At 57.8% G+C, this 17816-nt stretch overlaps 1 protein-coding gene across 7 annotated transcripts in view; it reads right to left on the bottom strand.

Annotated features, from left to right (window-relative positions):
- MACF1 (microtubule actin crosslinking factor 1) overlaps positions 1–17816 on the bottom strand; it is a 106777-nt gene that overhangs the window by 50907 nt on the left and 38054 nt on the right. For 4 of the 7 annotated variants that reach the window (XM_065744624.1, XM_065744627.1, XM_065744626.1 and 1 more), the window contains exons 24-44: positions 17672–17798; positions 17093–17276; positions 16406–16575; positions 16033–16211; positions 15719–15857; positions 15032–15225; positions 14712–14874; positions 14361–14444; positions 14064–14171; positions 13387–13485; positions 13040–13192; positions 12732–12820; positions 12194–12329; positions 4619–9757; positions 4025–4174; positions 3540–3755; positions 3275–3424; positions 2548–2781; positions 1022–1171; positions 700–933; positions 156–368 (exon numbers count right to left, since the gene is read on the bottom strand). In XM_065744624.1, the coding sequence (XP_065600696.1) occupies positions 156–368; positions 700–933; positions 1022–1171; positions 2548–2781; positions 3275–3424; positions 3540–3755; positions 4025–4174; positions 4619–9757; positions 12194–12329; positions 12732–12820; positions 13040–13192; positions 13387–13485; positions 14064–14171; positions 14361–14444; positions 14712–14874; positions 15032–15225; positions 15719–15857; positions 16033–16211; positions 16406–16575; positions 17093–17276; positions 17672–17798 (8311 nt within the window). The remainder of the gene's footprint in view (positions 1–155; positions 369–699; positions 934–1021; positions 1172–2547; positions 2782–3274; positions 3425–3539; positions 3756–4024; positions 4175–4618; positions 9758–12193; positions 12330–12731; positions 12821–13039; positions 13193–13386; positions 13486–14063; positions 14172–14360; positions 14445–14711; positions 14875–15031; positions 15226–15718; positions 15858–16032; positions 16212–16405; positions 16576–17092; positions 17277–17671; positions 17799–17816) is intronic. The other 3 variants (XM_065744628.1, XM_065744630.1, XM_065744631.1) reach the window with 1 other exon arrangement.

The following is a 17816-nucleotide window of genomic DNA, read 5'->3' as shown; positions in this document are numbered from 1 at the left end:
AGCCCCACTAACTCCCACCTTCAGGTCAGGCTTCCCAGAAGTTCTCCATAGAGAAAACCACCCCAGGGAGTGCTCTGGAGGCCAGACCCATCCGTCACCCAACCCAGAAGCACGGCAGGTGGGAAGCTTTGGGGGGATGAGGCATCAGCCCTGACCTTCAGCCCCTCGTACTGCTCATCCAGGCTCCTGGCAGTGCTGGCTGCTCCCCCCAGGTGCCCATCAGGGACATCCCCTGTGTCCTTCCCAGCTCGCTCGGCAGGGTGTGGTCTGTACTGCGGGAGCTCCCCCTTCTGCTCCAGCGATGCCACCCAGCTCAGGAGAGCATCGATCTTACTGCTGTTCTCCTGCAGCTCTTCGGCAGCTTTCACCTGAAATCACGAAGGTTCTGGGTTAAGAACGATCCCTTTAATCCACGTTCAGCAAAGTGCTGCTGCTCACCCCGATGTAACGTGGGGCCGCAGGCAGCCCCCACCCAGAGGGCTGTGGACACATCCCACCGGCACACAGAGGTGCCCAGCACCCACAGTAAGGCTCAACCGAGGGTGCTTTGTGATCCCACTTCCACTACAGCTGGGACAGTGCGAGGGCAGTGAGAGCAGTGCAGGACTTGACTCATTCAGGGCCTCGAATGAGACTGCTTCCCCGAGCAGCCCGCACCGCCCTCTGCCAGGCACAGGGCTGCAGCTCCTCACACTTTACCTTTTCGGTCTCCTGCTGCACTGCAGCAGTCACAGCACTTTCCAGCTCCTTCTGGGCCATCTCTGTCCTCTCCTGCAGGGACTGATACTGCTCCTTTGCACGCTGAAGCTTCTCCTGCAGTACCACCAGCTCCCCAGGCTCCATCTTTGCCTTGTTCTCCTCCAAAAACTCCTCTGTGCTTTTCAGGACGCTGGCGAAGGAGGCGGCTCGGCTGTGCATGCTCCTCTGCAGCTCCTGGGCAGACAACAGCAGGATCCCATCAGGCTCCATGCACTCCCAAGGCAGCACCAACCTTCCCAGCCTCCTGTTTCAAAGCACCGACCTTCACATCGCTTTGTCTCTGCTGCAGGGCGGGCAGGTCTCCTTGGCTGGCTGCTCGCTGCTGCTCCTCCAGCGTGTCCTCAGCCGCTGCCAGCCAGGAGCTGAGCTCAGCCAGGTTCTGTGCACGGGCTGCCTGCTGCTCCTGCAGCGTCTGCGGTCAGAGCAGAGGGGGAGAGGGGCATTAGTACCGGGGCTGCGCCTCGCTGCGCACATGGCTGAAAAGCAAGGCAGGAGGTTACAGCTGGAGCACCTTCCTGGAGGGGATGCAGCACAGAAATGGGCTTCTGCAGCTCTCCCTGGGCTCTCTCCCCCTCTCACATTCACACACCGCAGGAATGGGGCTGAGGTCTGAAGCCCAGCACAGTGCTGGGGGACTGCAGTGCACATCTGCCACCATTCACACAGGTTTTGTCTCACGTTTCGCTTTGTAAGAACCCCGTCCAGCTCCAGTTCACGCAGCCCTCTCCTGCGAGAGCACTGTTTCTGTGCCTTTTCCATTCAATGTTCTGAACAGGAAAACTGCACCAGAAACTCGGGCAGGGAGAGGTAACGGCCTGGCAGTGGGCAGCACCACTGCAGAGCCCCAGCCGACCCAGGGTCAGGGCTGGCTTCTGGACGTGGGGTTGGAGAGGGAGCCCAGGAGAGAGGAAGCATTTCTGCAGCTGTCCCAGCTCCCACATTCTGCTGCCAGAGAACAACAGAAGCGCCTGTCTGAGCAATTGAGCATGATGTGGCCTGAGAGTCCCTGCACCTCTCCCCTTCCCCAGGGGAGGCGAAGGTTTGTGTTTCACTGGGCACGTCAGCAAGGTGATGTACAAACGTGTGCAAAACACTGTGCTTGTGTCTCACAGTCAAAAGATAAACAACAGAAGCAAATTGAAAGAGCCTTCTTAAGAGCTCTTCTGCTGCAAAGCGAGTTCTTCCTGGGTTAGGATGGGCGCACACTCAATCTGAAAAAGCAAAGCAAACTGGTTAATATACACACACACTCCAGATGGGACAGGCAAGAGTTACAGAGAGCAACCGTTAATAAAATCACTTAATACTGCCTTGAACTAGAGGATCCATGCAGTGATGGGCGCTGCTGGATGGCAGCAGGGCATGAGGACTTTCTTTTGCAGCTGCTGGCTGCCTCGCTGCATCAGCAGCTGTTTCTCTTGGTCAGCAAAACCTCTCTTGTGCATGGACAAAGGACACGAGGACACAGCTGCAGTGTCAGCTACACATGGGGGGTTCCTGGCGGACTCTCAGAGACCAGGGCTTGTCCCACCCGGCCCAATATACGACGGCAGCAGAGGACCGTGCTGCCCACACCTCAGGCAGGGCTCGGCCCTCTGCATGAAAGCAACTTTCCACCTGGGAGCTACGCAGCAGGAAGAAGACAGACTGCAGAGGAAGCTCACGATGTGCAGTGGGAGGTCATAAACCGTGAGTGGCATGCACGTGACATCCCAAACGTGGAGGGGCTCAGCGCACGGAAAGCGCTTCAGCGAGCAAACCGCAGCCAGGACGCGGCCGTCCCACAACCTTCACCTGATCCGTCTGCTCTGCTTGCTGGACACAGACCTGCAGCACCTCCACCTGCGCCGTCACGCGCCCCGCCAGCTCCTGGAAGGCTTTCTGCAGCTCGTGGAGCAGCCGCAGCAGCTGCCTGCTCTGCTGGGGGCTCAGGTCCTGGGCGTGCTCCGAGATCAGGAACTGAATGTCGAAGGCGGTGGCGTCGAGCTGAGACTTGGTATCAGCGAGGGGCTCCCTCAGCTCCTGCAGGGAAGGGAAGGCTCTGTCAGGCAGCCCCACCGACCACGCAGCCTTCAGCCCCGTGGTTTCAGCCACCAGCGTGCAGGGGATGCCGAGCTGACCAAAACTGGAGAGCTATCGCTGCCGGATGAATGCTCGTGGATGGGGCCCGGGCTCCTCACAGCACTGGTGGGAGCAGGGAGGTGTGAGGGAGGGGAGACAGGAGGGGTCCCAGGCCCCCCCAGGCAGCAGCTCTCAGCCTCATGGGAATCCCACGGACCTCTCAGCTTCCACGGCATGCATTTGCAATCATCCCCCAAACGGCCAAAGCAGATGGTTCACGCTTTGTGGAAACAAAACACTTTGGAGCAAACACAGCATCTCTGCTCCTTCCGTGACAAAGGATAATGGCAAACCCACAGAGGCTGCAGGAGGGAAGCAGGATTGACAGCTTCTCCTTCGCACAGGGAACAGCAACCTCCTCCATGGGGAGGACTGGGGGCATTGCCATGGTTACCTGATAGCGTTGGAGGCAGCGACTCAGGCTGCCCCTGTCCGCTGTGTGCTGGAAATCACTGCTGTCCAGCGCCTGCGCCGTGCCCCACACCCAGCGCAGCAGCTCCTGCAGCCTCCCCTGCAGCGTCTCGTGGTGTGCTGTGATTTCAGCCTGAAACACACAAGTGCCCCACTTACACAGGGAGCAGGAACCCCGGGGGAGGGCAGACCCCCCCGGCCGGGCAGGGCGGTGGGGCAGGAGGCGGCAGGGACGGCCGTGGCTCCACCTTTTGGGTCTCTGCTGCACCACGAAGGTTCTGCAGCCGGGACTGCAGGATATCGTTCGCGGAGCTCAGAGACTTCTGGAGGTTTTTGGCATCCTTCTCCAAAGCCCTCAGCAGTTGCTCGGGGACTTCCTCAGGCGGGTTGGCCACGATCCGCTTCACGGCGTCCAACTCCTGATTGACGGGGAAGCTGAGCTCCCGCAGCTCGGCGCCCAGGGCCTGGGGCAAGACAGCACTCTTACAGCCCCCATACACTGACTTCATCCTCCCACTGCCAAAACTGACAGCACTGCAGAGGTTTTGGAGGACCAACTCCAAACTCTGCACGCGTCTGCTGGAAGGATTCATTGCAGCCCCTTCGTGCAGCCCCGTGCGGCTGCCAGCACTGCACGGCCTCTCCAAGGTGGGAAATCCATTCCAGCCACGCTCAGGGAGCGTCAGAGCGTGGAGGAATGGGGTCTGCACACAGATGCTGGGGCCGTGCTCACCTCTGCCTGCTGCAGCAGAGTCTGCAGTGCATCCAGGTTCTGCTCCGCCGGCTGCACCCGCTCAATTCTCATCTCAATGTCTCGCAGCATGGAGAGATAGGAGATGAGCTTCTCGTCGTGCTCCAGGCACATCTTCTTGCTGAACTTGATCTGCAGAGCCCGGCGGTGAAACAAAAGCTCAGATTTAGAGAGAAGAGAACAAGGATGCTTAAATGTGGCTTTTAAAAGAAATCCCTCGACAGATTTCCATTTCAGGGACTTTCCACTCGCTGGCCTTATCTCCAAGACTGACTACAGGAAAAAGAAAACGTGGCTCTTTTTCCAACACAAGCTCAGAAATGGCAAGAGATCCATTGTGTTACAGTAGAAGTGCCAAAAAAGGTCCTACTTATTAATCATTTGTTAGTAATGCTCCAGCAAAAAGAAGCCACGATGAAGATATTTGAGCCATACATCACTGCTTCGTTTGCCAAACCCACTGCAGCTGATGCTGTACGATCAAGCCACAGCCGTCCTCCCTCCGTGCTGAGCACCAGGAGCAAACCATACACAAATCATACAGAACCAGCACTGAAACAGCACACAGTACTGTACCTGGGCAGGTCTGGCAGTGTCACTCGAGGTCTCCAGCAGCTCTCCCTCCACGATGACTGGCAGGAGCAGCCCCCGATCGCCAGGACCCGGCTGACGAGGCCTCTCCTGCTCTGCTTCTCCCCGGGGTGCAGCAGGCACAGCAGCTCGGCCCGTGCTCACAGCTGCTGCCCTCTGCTGCAGGACGTCAGCTCCCAGCTCCGGGGGGGCTGTACAGGAGCCCTGAACTTCTGTGGGTTCCTCTCTGATGATTAACTCATCTGACTTTTCACTGATGGCTGCAAATGCATCACTGGTGGTTTCCATTTCAGCCCCCTCCTGGCTCAGGGTCCCCTCCAGCTTCAGCTCCGCAGAGGAATGGGAACCCTCTCCGACCACAGCTCTCAGCACTGCTGCTGCTTCCCTTGGTCCTGGAGGGGTGGGGAGCACATGGACCTCCGTGAGCTTTGCCGTGTGTCTCCCAGGCACTGGCTTTGCTTTTCCATCCCTGCTGCTCTCCATCTGCTTCTGCTCGGCCGCATCTTCTGCCCGCTCAGCAGTGACCCCCTTGGTGGCGGCCTCAGGCTTTGGTTCTGGAGCACTTGAGACGAAGTCCTCCTCTTTCCCCGGAGTCTCTTTGGATATTGGAATGGGAAGGGACTGCTTTTCTACAGAAGGTTTCTCCAGCTGAGTGCTGTCTCCTGAGACACCAGTCTGCTTTGTTCTCCTCTTCTTGCTTTTTTGTTTCTGGGCAGGTTTGAGCTCAGCTTCGCTTGTTCTTTCCTGAACACGCAGACCTTCTCCCTCCAGTGTGGGGGTTTCTCCCACAGCTCTCCTACCCACAGGCTTGTCTCTTGCAGGCTTCAGAGGGACATCGGCCTCGGGGGTTTCTCTGGGCATTGTAGGACCCAACTCCTCCTTTCCCAGATCCACACATTCCCTGGGGGTTACCTGTGCACCCTGCTCCCAGCTGCCCACCCTCTCCCCTCGCTCAGAAGCCACCGCTGCACCTTCTGCCAGAGCTCCATCCACACTTACAAACCCTTTCCTCCTCTCCTTGCTGCCCTCAGTGCTGTGAAGCTCTTCCTCACGTCGCACTCCTTTCCCTGTCCCCAGCAATGCTGCCTCCCCTCCTGCCCCCTTCCCCCGCACTGCTGCTGCATGGGAGCTGCTTTCTGCAGTCCCCATCGCCTTCATCACCACCTCCACAGACAGAGATGCTGCACGCAGTGCTGAGGGGAATCCTGGAATCGTTTCACCCATTTCTTGCTGCTCTCTCACACCCTCCTCCGAAGCCTCTGGAGGGATCAGCTTTGGTCTCCCTCCTCTTGCTGGGGAGCTCACAGCTTTGGACCTGGTTCTGTGCTCCGTGCCATTGGATGTAGTAGCACTGCTTTGCAGGACCACACCTTCCTCTTTCGGAGATACTTTTTCCATCTTTTCCTGGGAAAAGTGGGGTTTACCTACTGTGAGGACCTCAGAGCCATAGCTCTCTTCTGACATCTGCGCCTCCTGAAGAGCAGCAGCCAACCTTTGGCCAATCAGTCCCTTTTCAACAGCTTCCTCCAACGCCAATCTCTTCCCACTGCTAGCATCCACAATTCCCCCGGCCCTCAGCTGCCTGCTGCCGATGACCGTGGCCATCCCCTCGTCCAGCAGCCCCCGCTGCAGAGCGGCCTGCAGGGACAGCCTGCTGCTGACAGCCCCCTCCACGAAGCCCCCGCTGTCGGCCTGGCCCTGCAGCAGCCGCAGTGTGGGCAGGGGGTCGGCCCTCCCCAGCCGCAGCGCCTCGGCACACGTCAGCCCCCTCCCCGACGCCTCGTCCCGCATGGCCCTGAAGGGATGCACCTCCAGGTACCTCTGCCCGGACTCAACGTCAATCCTGCACTTCTTCACCAGCTCGGCGTAGGGCACGACCACGCAGCTCTCGGGGTCCACGATGCCGTGTTTCAGCTCCGGGGAGGACAGGGCTTCCTCCACCACGTCCCGGGGCAGCAGCCCCTCCTGCGCTGCCCGGCTGAGCGCCATTCTCTGCCCAGAAGTGGGATCGATAACGCTCCCAGCCCCAGCCTGGATTTCCTGCACTTTCCTCTGGAATTCCAGACTCACAACTCCTGCGGCCACCGCCTGGGACAAGGGCAGCTTCTCCTTTGTCTCTGGGTGAGTGCACTCCTGCAGGCACACTCCTTCAGCCTTCGTGAGTTCGTTGCACAGATCTCCATCGATCAGATGGTGTTTCATTGCGTCGCTGACCGAGAGCCGCATGCCCGACTGGTGGTGCAGAATCCCTCCGGCAGCGATCTGCCTGGCCAGCAGCTCAAACGCCTCCTCCCTCTCGAGGAGCCCTCTTTCCACAGACTGTGCAACAGTCAATGGCTGCTTGCTTTTGGGATCCACAATCCCGCTGGTCTCAGCCTGCAAGCGAAGGAGCTTCTGCCTGGTGGCTGCATCCGTGCTCTTCCCTTTGGAAGCCTTCTCCAGCTTGACCAGCTCCTTCTGACTCGCTGGCTCGATGAGGCCGAGGTTTGAAGCCAAAGTGACCGACACCTTTTTGCCACGCTTCAAGTCAACGATCCCTCCAGTGACCACCTGCCCCTCCAGCAGCCTCAGCGCTGTCTCCTTGTCCAGAAGGCCAATGGCAGCAGCGTCCTTGATGGAGTAGACGAAGTTATTGCCCGGGTCCAGAACACCACTGATGGCTTTGTCCGAATTGAGTACCTTCTGGAGAAGCTTCTCATCCATCAGACCTTCTTCAATGACGTCCTTGGTGGTCAAAGGTTCACGTGTGTGAGAGTCAAAGAAGCCACTGAACATCTTCATTTTCTCCATCAGTTTGACGGCCGTGTGTCCGGGCAGCGCGCCGCAGCCCACGGCGTCATTCAGGAGCAGAGTGCTGCCCACGTGCTCACAGACGATGCCACCGCTCCGGAGCTGCGTGTGCAGCACTTCCAGATGGTCCTCCTCATCCTGCCCCGGGGGCTGAGGCACGGCCGCACCACCGACGCTCTCATCACCCAGCACTTCTTCCCCCTCTCCCTCTTCCACGTGCAATATGCCCTCAGTATTTTCAGTGCAGGTCTCCACTTGCTCGGCCCCTGCAGTCCCGGTGAGCACAGCGTGCCCTCCTCCCAGCGCGCCGTTCTGGAGCGTCTCCTGGTTCAGCAAGTGAATCCCTCTAACACCTTCTCCCCCAAGTTCAGGTTCCTCTGCATCCCGAGGTCTCCCTGCCACAACTTCCAGACTCTCTCTGCTTTCACAAATGTGCACCACCAAACGGCTTTCGCTTTTCACACCTGCCCCGATTTCCAACGCCCTCTTCTGATCTGTGATGCCTTCCACTCCATCTGTCACAGTGGGTTTGGACTCTTCTGCTTCAACGATCATTTCCTCTGTTTCTCTGAATCCACTGCCGGAGTCGCTGGGACGTCCTGCCATGGGTAATGTTACCTGGTGCTTCTCCGTGCTTGCGGCAGCTATTTGCTCTCTCCCAGATTCAGCATCAGTCCCACTTCGGGTGGTAGCCTGTTCAGTACAAACCTGCCCTCTCTCCTCCACACTCAGGACTCCAGCATCGTCCAGCAGGAGCCTTCCCGGCCCCATCACCACCTCCCCGTTCTCCAAAGTGGTTCTGGGCGGCAGGGCCTCTCCGATTCCTTCCTTTGGAGGAGCAAGCTGCAGCTCAAGCTGCTGCACAGCCACGCCATTGCAAGGCTGTCTTTCAAGAGCTGCAGTTTCCTTTGTCTCCTCGAAGCCCTCACTCCCTTCCAGTGGGAGTGCACGGGATCCATTTTCTTGGGTTCGGATGAGGTCTTTCGTGAGGTTGCTCAACTCTCCATCCACGAAGAGCAGCTTCTGCCCATCGTGGATGTTGATGTAGCTGTGAGTCATCAAGTGGAACATCAGCCTCTCATTGTCACTCAGCACAGGGTCCCTCTGCCCCTGGTGCCCCACGGGGGTCCCTCCGGAGGAGCTCCTGCTCGCAGCACGGGCCAGCTGCACGCTGCCCATCACATCAGGCATCACCATCGACTTCAGCTTCTTTGCCACACCTCTTTCTAGGATGCCATGTTCCACTGCTTTCTTCCAGGACAACACCTCAGTGGTTTCTGGTACAAAGACAGCCTTAATGAGCTGCCTCTTGCTGAGGATCTTGTCAGCCAGCTCTGCAGACAGGATCCCTTGCTCTAAAGCATCTGCAGCTGGGACAACCTCCCCAGTCTCTGGCCACAGGAGCCCCTTGAAGGACTGGAGGGACTCCAGGATCACCAAAGCAACCTGTGGTGCTACCAACTCTTTCCTTACAGCTTCATCAACTGTCAGCCTCTCTCCTGTGACCGTATCAACGATGCCACCTGTCTGGAGCTGCCGGATTAGAAGTGTGCATGCCAAGTCCTGGTCAATTAAATGATGTCTCACAGCCTCATCCACAGCCAGCCTGTGCCCTGTCCTGGGGTCAACAATGCCACCAGCAAAGAGCTGGGCTTCCAGCAGCCTCACTGTCACCTGTCTGTCTATCAGCCCTTCCTGGACAGCACGGAAGATGCTGACCTTTCTGCCTGACTTCAGGCTCACCATCCCACCCACCAACTGCTTGACCGGGAGCAACCTCAGTCCCGTGTCCTGGTGGAGGATGCATCGCTGCACGAGCTCACATAGGTTGATTTTCTCAGCAGTGTTGGGGTCAATCAAATCCTTGTTGCTCTCCAGGTGGGAGAGCAGCCTGGAGTAAAGCTGGGGAGGAAGGAGCCCCTCTTGCACAGCCCTCTCCATGCTGATCCTGCCCTGATGGGTTTTAAAGCCACCGGTGACAAGTTCGACCTCGAGAATCTTTATCCCAGTGCTCTCACTAATCCTCCCCTCTTCCATGGCAGCAGCAGCAGGCAGGAGCTGCCTCCCTTCACTGACTTTGTGCAGCTGCTGGACAGCATCCTTCAGCTCCTGCAGCACCTGGAACGTCCTGAGGTCGATGATGCCTCTTGCCAGACCTTCCTCCAAGGAGAGTTCTTCATTGGTCTCTGGAACAACTAAGTCAGATGTGATCACCTGAGCCTCTAAGAGGGCGAGCCCGGTCTCCTGATCTATAAGACCTCTCTGCATGGCACCAAAGACAGGGAATATTTCCACTGTGCCAAGATCGATCACTCCCGCCACAGCTTCACTGCCCTAGAACAGAAAGAGAAGGACAAAAATCAAACCAAGATCAGCACTCAGACCGCATGAGGCCCAGGGCATGGACCGAAACCCCCACACAGGCCCTGAAGCTCGTGCCCAAGTGTTTGAAGTGCAGCTCCAAGGCATCCCAGCACACACACTGCTGCACTCAGCAGCTTTCAGACCGCCAGCAAGTTCTGATGCTCAGCTAAATCCATCACCAAGGGCAGCACCAAAATACTTCCAACATCCACCACCAGTAATGCAGCAAAGCAGCGAGCAGCAACACCCAGAAGAGTTCCTAATGCTCCATGGAGCCACAGGGAAGGAAACTGACACAGACACCAAAGCTGCTCCACAACACCAGCTTAAAAAAAAGACAACACGAATCCCATTTCACACTACCGGAGGAGAATAACCCCAGGTGTCCCCTCAGGGGAGGGGGAACCTCTTCCAGTGCAGTTTCCACCCTGACTCCTGCCATGCTTAAATCCTGCCCTGCAGTGCCAGGCTCCCAGGGAACCCTGCAGAGCTCGTGCTCAGCCCTGTGCCACGGGCACTGCCCCGGCGTGCACTGCAGCTCCCCGGGCATGCCCCTGTGCCAGCATCCCGCTGTGCTCCCTGGGGGCAAGGGAAAAAATACAAGTAGTAGGTCCCAGCTCGGGGTCAGTGACAGCTGGGGACGTCGGTATTTCCAGAGGGGCTTTTTTGTCTGGTACCCCCACAGGGAGGGTAAGAACTAATGGCACAGAGTAACAGCACTCGGGACCTGCGGGTTTCCCCCAGCCAGTGTAGAGCTGACTCAAGCACTGCATTATTTCTGTCGGGGTGGGGAGGAGCAATTCTGCACCGCAGAGCCCCAGGTCCAGATGATGCAGCCCTGGCCCTACGAGCAGCCCAGTGCTCCCAGCACGGAGCGGGGTGGGTGTGCTGGGAACACCAACCAGCACTGCCAGACTCGGACACACTCCTTCAGAAACGAACAAACCATGGAAAGACAGAGAAGAGGTGAAAGAGAATGGTAAAAGAGGAGGTGGGAGGAGGGGAGTAAAAAGCTTTTACTTACCAGAGCTGCAGGGTGTGCCTGGAGCAGTTAAAGACAGAGCCTTATGGAGCAGTTCAGCCGTGTCACACACAGTGTAAAGCTTGGTGTTAGCGTCCAGCATGCGACCGTTTTGTTTGCAAAAAGAACCCCCCACACAGGTCGTCCTCTTTCACTCTGTGTGTTTTGTTTAAGTCCCGGAGGGTTAGTTAAACTTGTAAGCAAGGATGTCAGTTAATCTTAAAAACAGTTGACATGAAACACAAACTGTACAGGGACACATCATGCTCAATTCAGCGCGCTCTGCTTGGCTTTTCTTTTTTCTTTTTAACTTTATAACGTCTGTCTGACAGTGGGATGTTTCCAGCAAGCAAATGTTAAGAGTCCTTCGTGCTCCCTGTGCAGTGAAGCAATGCACCCAGGGCTGTCACACTGCAGCCTCGAGCTCTGAGGATCTGCAGCACAGCCCCAGTGCCACCCTCGTTTCATTTCCTGGGCTTTGAGAGTGTGAGTGAAAGCTGTTCTGAGCTGAGCCCCACTGCAAGGGAGCACACGCAGGGTGCACAGCACAGCCGTTTTCCTGCCCACGAGGGAGGAAAAGGGAAAGAGGGAAAGGAGCAAGTGCCCTTCCTGCTGGCAGCTCCTTCCAGCCCCCACGGCCTCGTGTGGAGGCAGCCCAAGTGCTGGGGAGGCCGAGTCGAAGGGAGATGCTGTATTGTTAGGGGACAGCTGGAGGTAAGGATCTCAGCTGAGTTCGTGGCCTGCTAGAACAGGGCTTCACTCACTGACCCAGCACCAAAACCAGATCCGAGCGGGTCACTGCTTCAGGGTACAGGGAGCCAGCAAGCAAACACACAAATATATCCACTGACACATGTATACACACTTATAGAACACATACATGTACATCTGAATGACTGCAGACAGCTGGCACAGAGGCAAGAAAGGATGTGCCCGGAGCACTGGGGCCCCAAGCAGGCTGCAGCCCTGCGGGGCCGGTGGGACAGCACAGCCCCTCCACTTGGGGGGGTCTTCCTTCAGCCATGACCCCAGCAGAGCCCTCAGCACGCCATGAGGCTGCGCAGTGCTCTGCAGGAATCCTCCTTGTGCCTCCTGCACGAGAGCTCCAGCCCTCCTGGTCAGAAGGGCATCACGTGGAGGAGGCAGACTGCCAGGGGACTTGACCTCTTTGCCCACCACGTGAGCAAGCCAACCTTTTTCAAGCTCTGACTGAAAGTATTGCAAAGGACAACCTCCATTGAGCTGGGCCAGGGCTCCTGCTGGGCCGCCAGCCACCAGCCCAGCCCCAGGGTGAGGTCTGGACAGAACAGGGCAACCACGTGCCAGTGGGTTGGTAGCCATGTGACACAACCAAGCAAAACCTTTTTCAGCCTCTTTTTCAGTACCTTGTGCTCTGTCTCCTGAGCCAGCTGGCTCTGCAGCTGCTGGAGCTGCTCCGTGGAGTCACTGCAGAGTGCCTGGTATGTGTCCTTCAATGCAGCGATCTGAGCAGAAATCTGATCCTTCTCCTGATGGGAAAGTCTGCAAGGGAACAGCAAATCTCTCAGGGGAGCTCCACAAAGCATCTCCCAGCTCCAGAGAATGGGGAAAGGCCAAATCCACCACAGGTCCCCTCTTCCCACTGCCCCACTCCTTGCAGGGACAGTATCTGTGCTTGGCCAAGGCCGACGGGCACTGTGACGACCAAACCCCAAACTGTATGGGGTTGGATCACCACTGAAGTGTATTAATATTGTCCCAACAGTATAAACATGTCTCATATTTTGTAGCTGTTGCTGCAGATGAGAAAAATGGCCCTTTGCTGTGTAGCTGTCATTGTTTCCAATGGAAATTGGGCACTGGACTCCGTGGATGCCAGGCCACCAGCGCCCACCCCAAGGTAACTCAGCTCCCCCGCCTGCCCTGTCCTCGGGCTGCACTCACTTGTGGTTGTGCTTTGCCAGGAAGATTTGTGATGTTTTGATGGCCTCAGAGACCTGTTCCTTCTTTGCAGCCAGCTCCTCATTGAGGGCCTGTTGAAAAAGCAGAAGGAAGCTTAATTCAGCCATGGAAAAACAGCAGAAGTTAAACAAAGAGCCGTGTGGTTCCCCCCACCCTTCATTTCATAGAAAGCCTCGGGGTTTGTGGCCATGAGAGGGAGGATTGCTCTCCTGGAAGCAGAGTGACACCAAGAGGACTGGAGACACGTAACATGTGTGGGTTGGAGGTGGGTCCAGGAGGTCCCTGCTTACCTGCTGCTCTGAGATGGACTTCTCGATGTCGCCCAGCTCCCTGCTCTGGGCAGCAGCTGCTCTGCCTTGCACGCTCTGCTTCAGGCCCACAGCCCAACCCAGGAGCTCCTTCACCTTGTCCACGTGCTCCTGCCTCTCCTCTTCCACCACTTTCTGCAAATCGAGGAGAAAGAAGACAGTTGTGCCCAAGAGGTCCCAGATTTCTCAGGAGCAGCACCTGAGACACAACCTGAACGTGGAACTGAAAGCTGAGGGCAGATGTTAGAGAAGCAGAGCAGCCCCCCTGGGCTGCTAGGAAGTGAGCATGGGTGCTGTGAATGCAGCTCAGCCCCACACAAGGCCCTCACCTCCTCCTCCTCCAGCCGCCGCAGGGCATCGCTGATGTACTTGACGTGCTGCGTGGTCAGAGTCACCAGAGCTGTGTACCGAGTCCGCAAATCCATGAACTGCAAAGGGAGAGGAGGAGAGCTGGAGCACATCAGTCACAGCCAGCAGAGCACTTCACAGCACAGGACATGGATGCAGCACCTCCTCCCTGGAGAGATCCCCAGTACGGCCCCACTGGCAGCAGCACTGCAGGGGAGGGACGCGGCCACGCACTGCGTGCTGCACAGCACTGCAGCCAAGGGCAGACTCTGGTCACGGACACGGGTGGTTGCTCAGCTCTTACAAAGAGGGCTGCTGGGATCTCTAATATCCACACGGAGCAGACAGGGCCTCTAAAGGTCTCATCCCAAGGATGCATGCAGTAATGCTGCATGGCTACCTCACTGGGCTGAAGGGCTGAGCTGACCCCACAGCATTTGGCCCAGGGGTTCCCAGCAGTGCAGGTATTTCATACCTGGTGCTCAGACACTAAGCCATCCCTGTGGCTACTGGAAAAAACAGCGAGGGTGGAAACTATTTATCCATCGAGTTCAGCAGAAAGGAGCTCATGTCAGAGGCTGCTGGGCGGTTGGATGGAGTGGAAGAGCCCCCCCAGCCCCACACTGCTCCCTCCCGTGGGGCACAGACGTGTCCCTACCTCCTGTGTGATGGCATCCGAGGAGGACAGCATCCGCCGGCGCTTCATGGGGGACTTCTGCTGCGACTCCACGAACGCACGGTACGTCATGAGCTGCAGCTCATAGTCCTGCAAACACAGCCAGGTGGGGGGAAGGGTGCTCAGTCACCTCTCGCATACCCTCGGGTCTCCAGCTCCTGCCTTGCATGCACAGTCAGCTCTCTGCTGAGCGGGAGGTTCAGAGCAGGAGAAGTGCAAACTGCCCTGGAGCTGTTTGTGCCCCACCAGCTGCGCTCTGTGTTTAGGAAGGGCCCGTACCTTGACAGCAGCTGAGTACTGCTGTGAGAACTTCTGGCACTGGTCCAGTTTGGCTTGGTTTTTCTCGATTTCTGCAGCCAGAGCCTTCAAAAAAAACCAGAGCAAAAAATGATTGTCAGGACAGCTTCTGCAGGTGAAATGCCCCATAGTGCAGCTTCGATCTTTGCCCTCTTCGGTGAGGCCTTGGAGACCCACGCACAGCCCATTTCAGCCTCGAGGTAAGGAGTTCCCCTGCTTCCCTGCCAGCCTTACAGCATTCATGCTCTCAAGCTCCAAGAAGGGATGTTAGCAAAAGAAGACGTGGCCAGGGCGGTGAGCACGCTGCCGGGACGCCCCACGCTCCCGTCTCACCGTTTGCTGGCTCAGCTGCTCTGACAGCACCCGGCTGTCCTCCGCCTGCCCGGGCTTCATCAGCTCCTGCTGGGTCGTGATCTCCTCGATCCATCGGATGAGGGCCCCGTGGCACTGGCGGTAATCGCTCAGCACCTCCTGGATGCTCTCCAGCTCTGCGTGGCTGAAAGAAGAGTGGAGACCAGAGGGGTGAAATCCCACCACAGGTCGGAGGGGTACCCCAGTCACCCCGGGGACTCCCATGGGAGGAAGGAGCCCGGCCCCAGCTCTCAGCTGAAGCGTGAAAGCAGATCTGGGAATGGAGGTGGGAGGTTTCTCACCGGGTCTCGATCTGCGTGCACGCTCTCTGCCAGCGGTCCCACAGCTGGCTCCCCTTCTCCTGGTAGCGCTCGAGGTCGATGCTGCGCTCCTGTCTCAGCTGGTACAGCTGCTCTCCCACTGCCTTCGCCTTCGCCATCTCCTCCTCTAGCACGGAGAACACCGAGTTCTTGTCCTTCACCTCCCTGAGCCATTGCTTCAAAAACAACACGAGGCAGCTCAGGTTTAACGTCACAGCAAGCAGAGCACAGACCTAAGGCGGCCATCAAATCACAGAGCCCCTCCATCCTCCAGCTGCAAAGCCAGCAAAGGTGCTCATCCTCCCTGGCTGCACTGCCTGCGGTGTCTGCAGGACGACTGCAGACCTGGGAGATGCCAACAGGAGGGAGCACATTCCCAGCCTGGAACGAGTCTGATTGGCCCAGCAGCCCCTGTCCTAGTGCAGCAGGACATGCAGCTGCTAAGATGCTGGCATTCATCAGCATGTGCCCTACAAGTGGAAGCACAAGGCCACGGCTGCTCCTTTATCTTTACAAAGAAATGAGGGGGACAAAACCCTCCTATTAGCTATTTTGGACAGGAAAAACAGCACACAATGTAAATTCAGCACAGAAAGGGAAGGATGCTGCTCCAGACACCAAAGCATTGCCCGCTTTCTCTGTGTGCTCTTTGAAGTGAGCAGCACCAACCTGCAGGGCACTTCTGTGTGCCTGAATTGCCGTCAGGTCGGCCGGGACAGCCTCCTCCTGGCTCAGCTTCACTTCGTATCCCTTCACCTGAGACTCTGCTCCTTGCGTGTTACGAATGATGACATCAACCGTCTTCAGCCTGGACAGTCAGAGAGGAGAGGCACAATGACGTCCACGTTTGGCAGAGATCCCCGTGGCCGTGAGGCGGTCTGTGCCCCGTGTCACAGCACAACGGGTTGTGTTAGAGGACCAGGAGCAGTGGGAGCAGAACCACACACAGGAAGGTGCCCAGGAGCAGGGCAGGCCCCACTCACTTGTCCAGGTAGACAGAGGACAGCCCGTGCGTGTGGTCCATCCTGCTGAGCACCAGGTCGAGCTCAGACCGCAGGCGCGGCGTGCTGGGCCCCGCGGGCGCCTTGCTGAGGAAGCTGCAGCAGCGCTCGGAAACGCAGCGCAGCTCAGACCTGAGGCACTGCAGGTCCTCCTGCATCCGCTGCGGGAGGAAGGAGCCAAGGTGAAAGGAGCGCCCCAGCAGGCAGAGAAAAGCTGGCGGTGAAGGGGACGGGATGAGACGGGGCAGGAAACCCACCCGGCTTTTTCTAGGCACGAAATCCCCCCCGCACCCACGAGAGCTTACAGCCATCGCAGGCACTGCGGGCAGCAGCCACCGCCTCCAGCCCGACCCACCTCCTGCTCTGCGATGCGGACGGTGCTCTCCTGGATGCTGTCACCATCCGCTCGGGTGCTGCCGGGGCACTGCAGGCGGCTCACGAGTCTCTGCTCACACTCCTCCAGGCGCAGGCGGATGTTCTGCAGTTCAGAGAGATACGTCCTGGCAACGGTCTCGTCCTTGTCTTCTGCAAATTGGGGACAAACCAGAGAGCTCACAGCCCCGCTCGGTACCTGCTCGGCGCCCACCACGTGGCAATGCAGTGCTGGGGTCTTTGCTCAGGTGGAAAACAAAAATCAGATCTTCTCTTTGAAATGGAGCTGAGAACAGGTCCAGACTCAGGGCACCCCTCCGTGACCCCCAGCGGGACTCAGCTCTGAGCAGTGGGACTGTGGCTGCCACATCCATTTTGTTAAACATCTGAACTCAGGAAGGACACATCCCAGCTAACAACTAACCTGACTCGGGCAGCGTTAGGGGAAGAGGGCTCTGCATTAACCTGGAGCTGCAAAGCCAAGTCTGTGCTGCGGGAACACTGCTGGACAAAGGCCCAATATTTGAACGGACGGAGGAAGAAGTAGAGCAGCTGTTCACAAAACCATCCAGCTAGCTCCAGATAGATGAGAAAATGAAGCTGTCCCATAAATCCTTTGTTTATTAGTCAGCACAGCTCCTGGTTAATCCATCAGCCCCGCGGAGCTCACCGTTCTCCATGGACTCCAGCAGCTGCTGGATGTGCTCCTTGGAAGACTCCACTTCCTCCTCCAGGCGCAGGCGGTCCGACACCGAGAAGAGCTCCGAGTCGCGGCTGTCCTGCAGGAAGTCCTCGTAGTGCACCTGGAGGTTCCTCAGCGCCTGCTGGCACTCCCCCTGCGCCAGGGACCGGAGCTGCAACGGCACAGGCAGCACATCCATCACGGGATCACACCCTGCAGGTCACCGAATCCCACCTCCCCAGCTCCATCACCCCGCGCTGCTCTTCAGGGGAGAACAGGCGAGCTCCCCCCGCCAGCCCCCTCCGTCACTGCTCGTCCCTAATGAAACACTAAGTCCACAATCCCTTATCCCTATTACAGCTCAGTGCAAACTGCAGATGTTCTTTTCACTGGGAAAAACTGCAATCGTTTTGAGCTGAGCCCCCGAGCCCAGGTTTTGCCATTGCCCCACGTGGCTGCCCGCTCCCCACAGCCTCTGCTCTTCCCTTTCACACTCCCTTCCCCCCCAGCACTGTGTGAGTGAGCCTGGACAGCACAGCAGCGCAGGCACAGAGGATTTTACTGCACCTTTTCCATGCTGAAGCTCTGCACCAAGGCTATGTCCTTGCGCAGGTAGTTCCAGGAGATGAGGCTCTTCGTGTTCATATGGAGCTGGTGCCAGAGAGCCATCACTTTCTGGTACAACTGTTCCACTCTGCAATGGGAAGGAGCA

This window comes from Cyrtonyx montezumae, unplaced genomic scaffold, assembly GCF_038088225.1.
Source record: "Cyrtonyx montezumae isolate F1298 unplaced genomic scaffold, pur_monq_1.0 scaffold_31, whole genome shotgun sequence".
NCBI classification, from domain to species: Eukaryota; Metazoa; Chordata; class Aves; order Galliformes; family Odontophoridae; genus Cyrtonyx; species Cyrtonyx montezumae.
The sequence above is the reverse complement of the archived record's forward strand: the minus strand, read 5'-3'. Positions and strand labels throughout refer to the sequence as shown.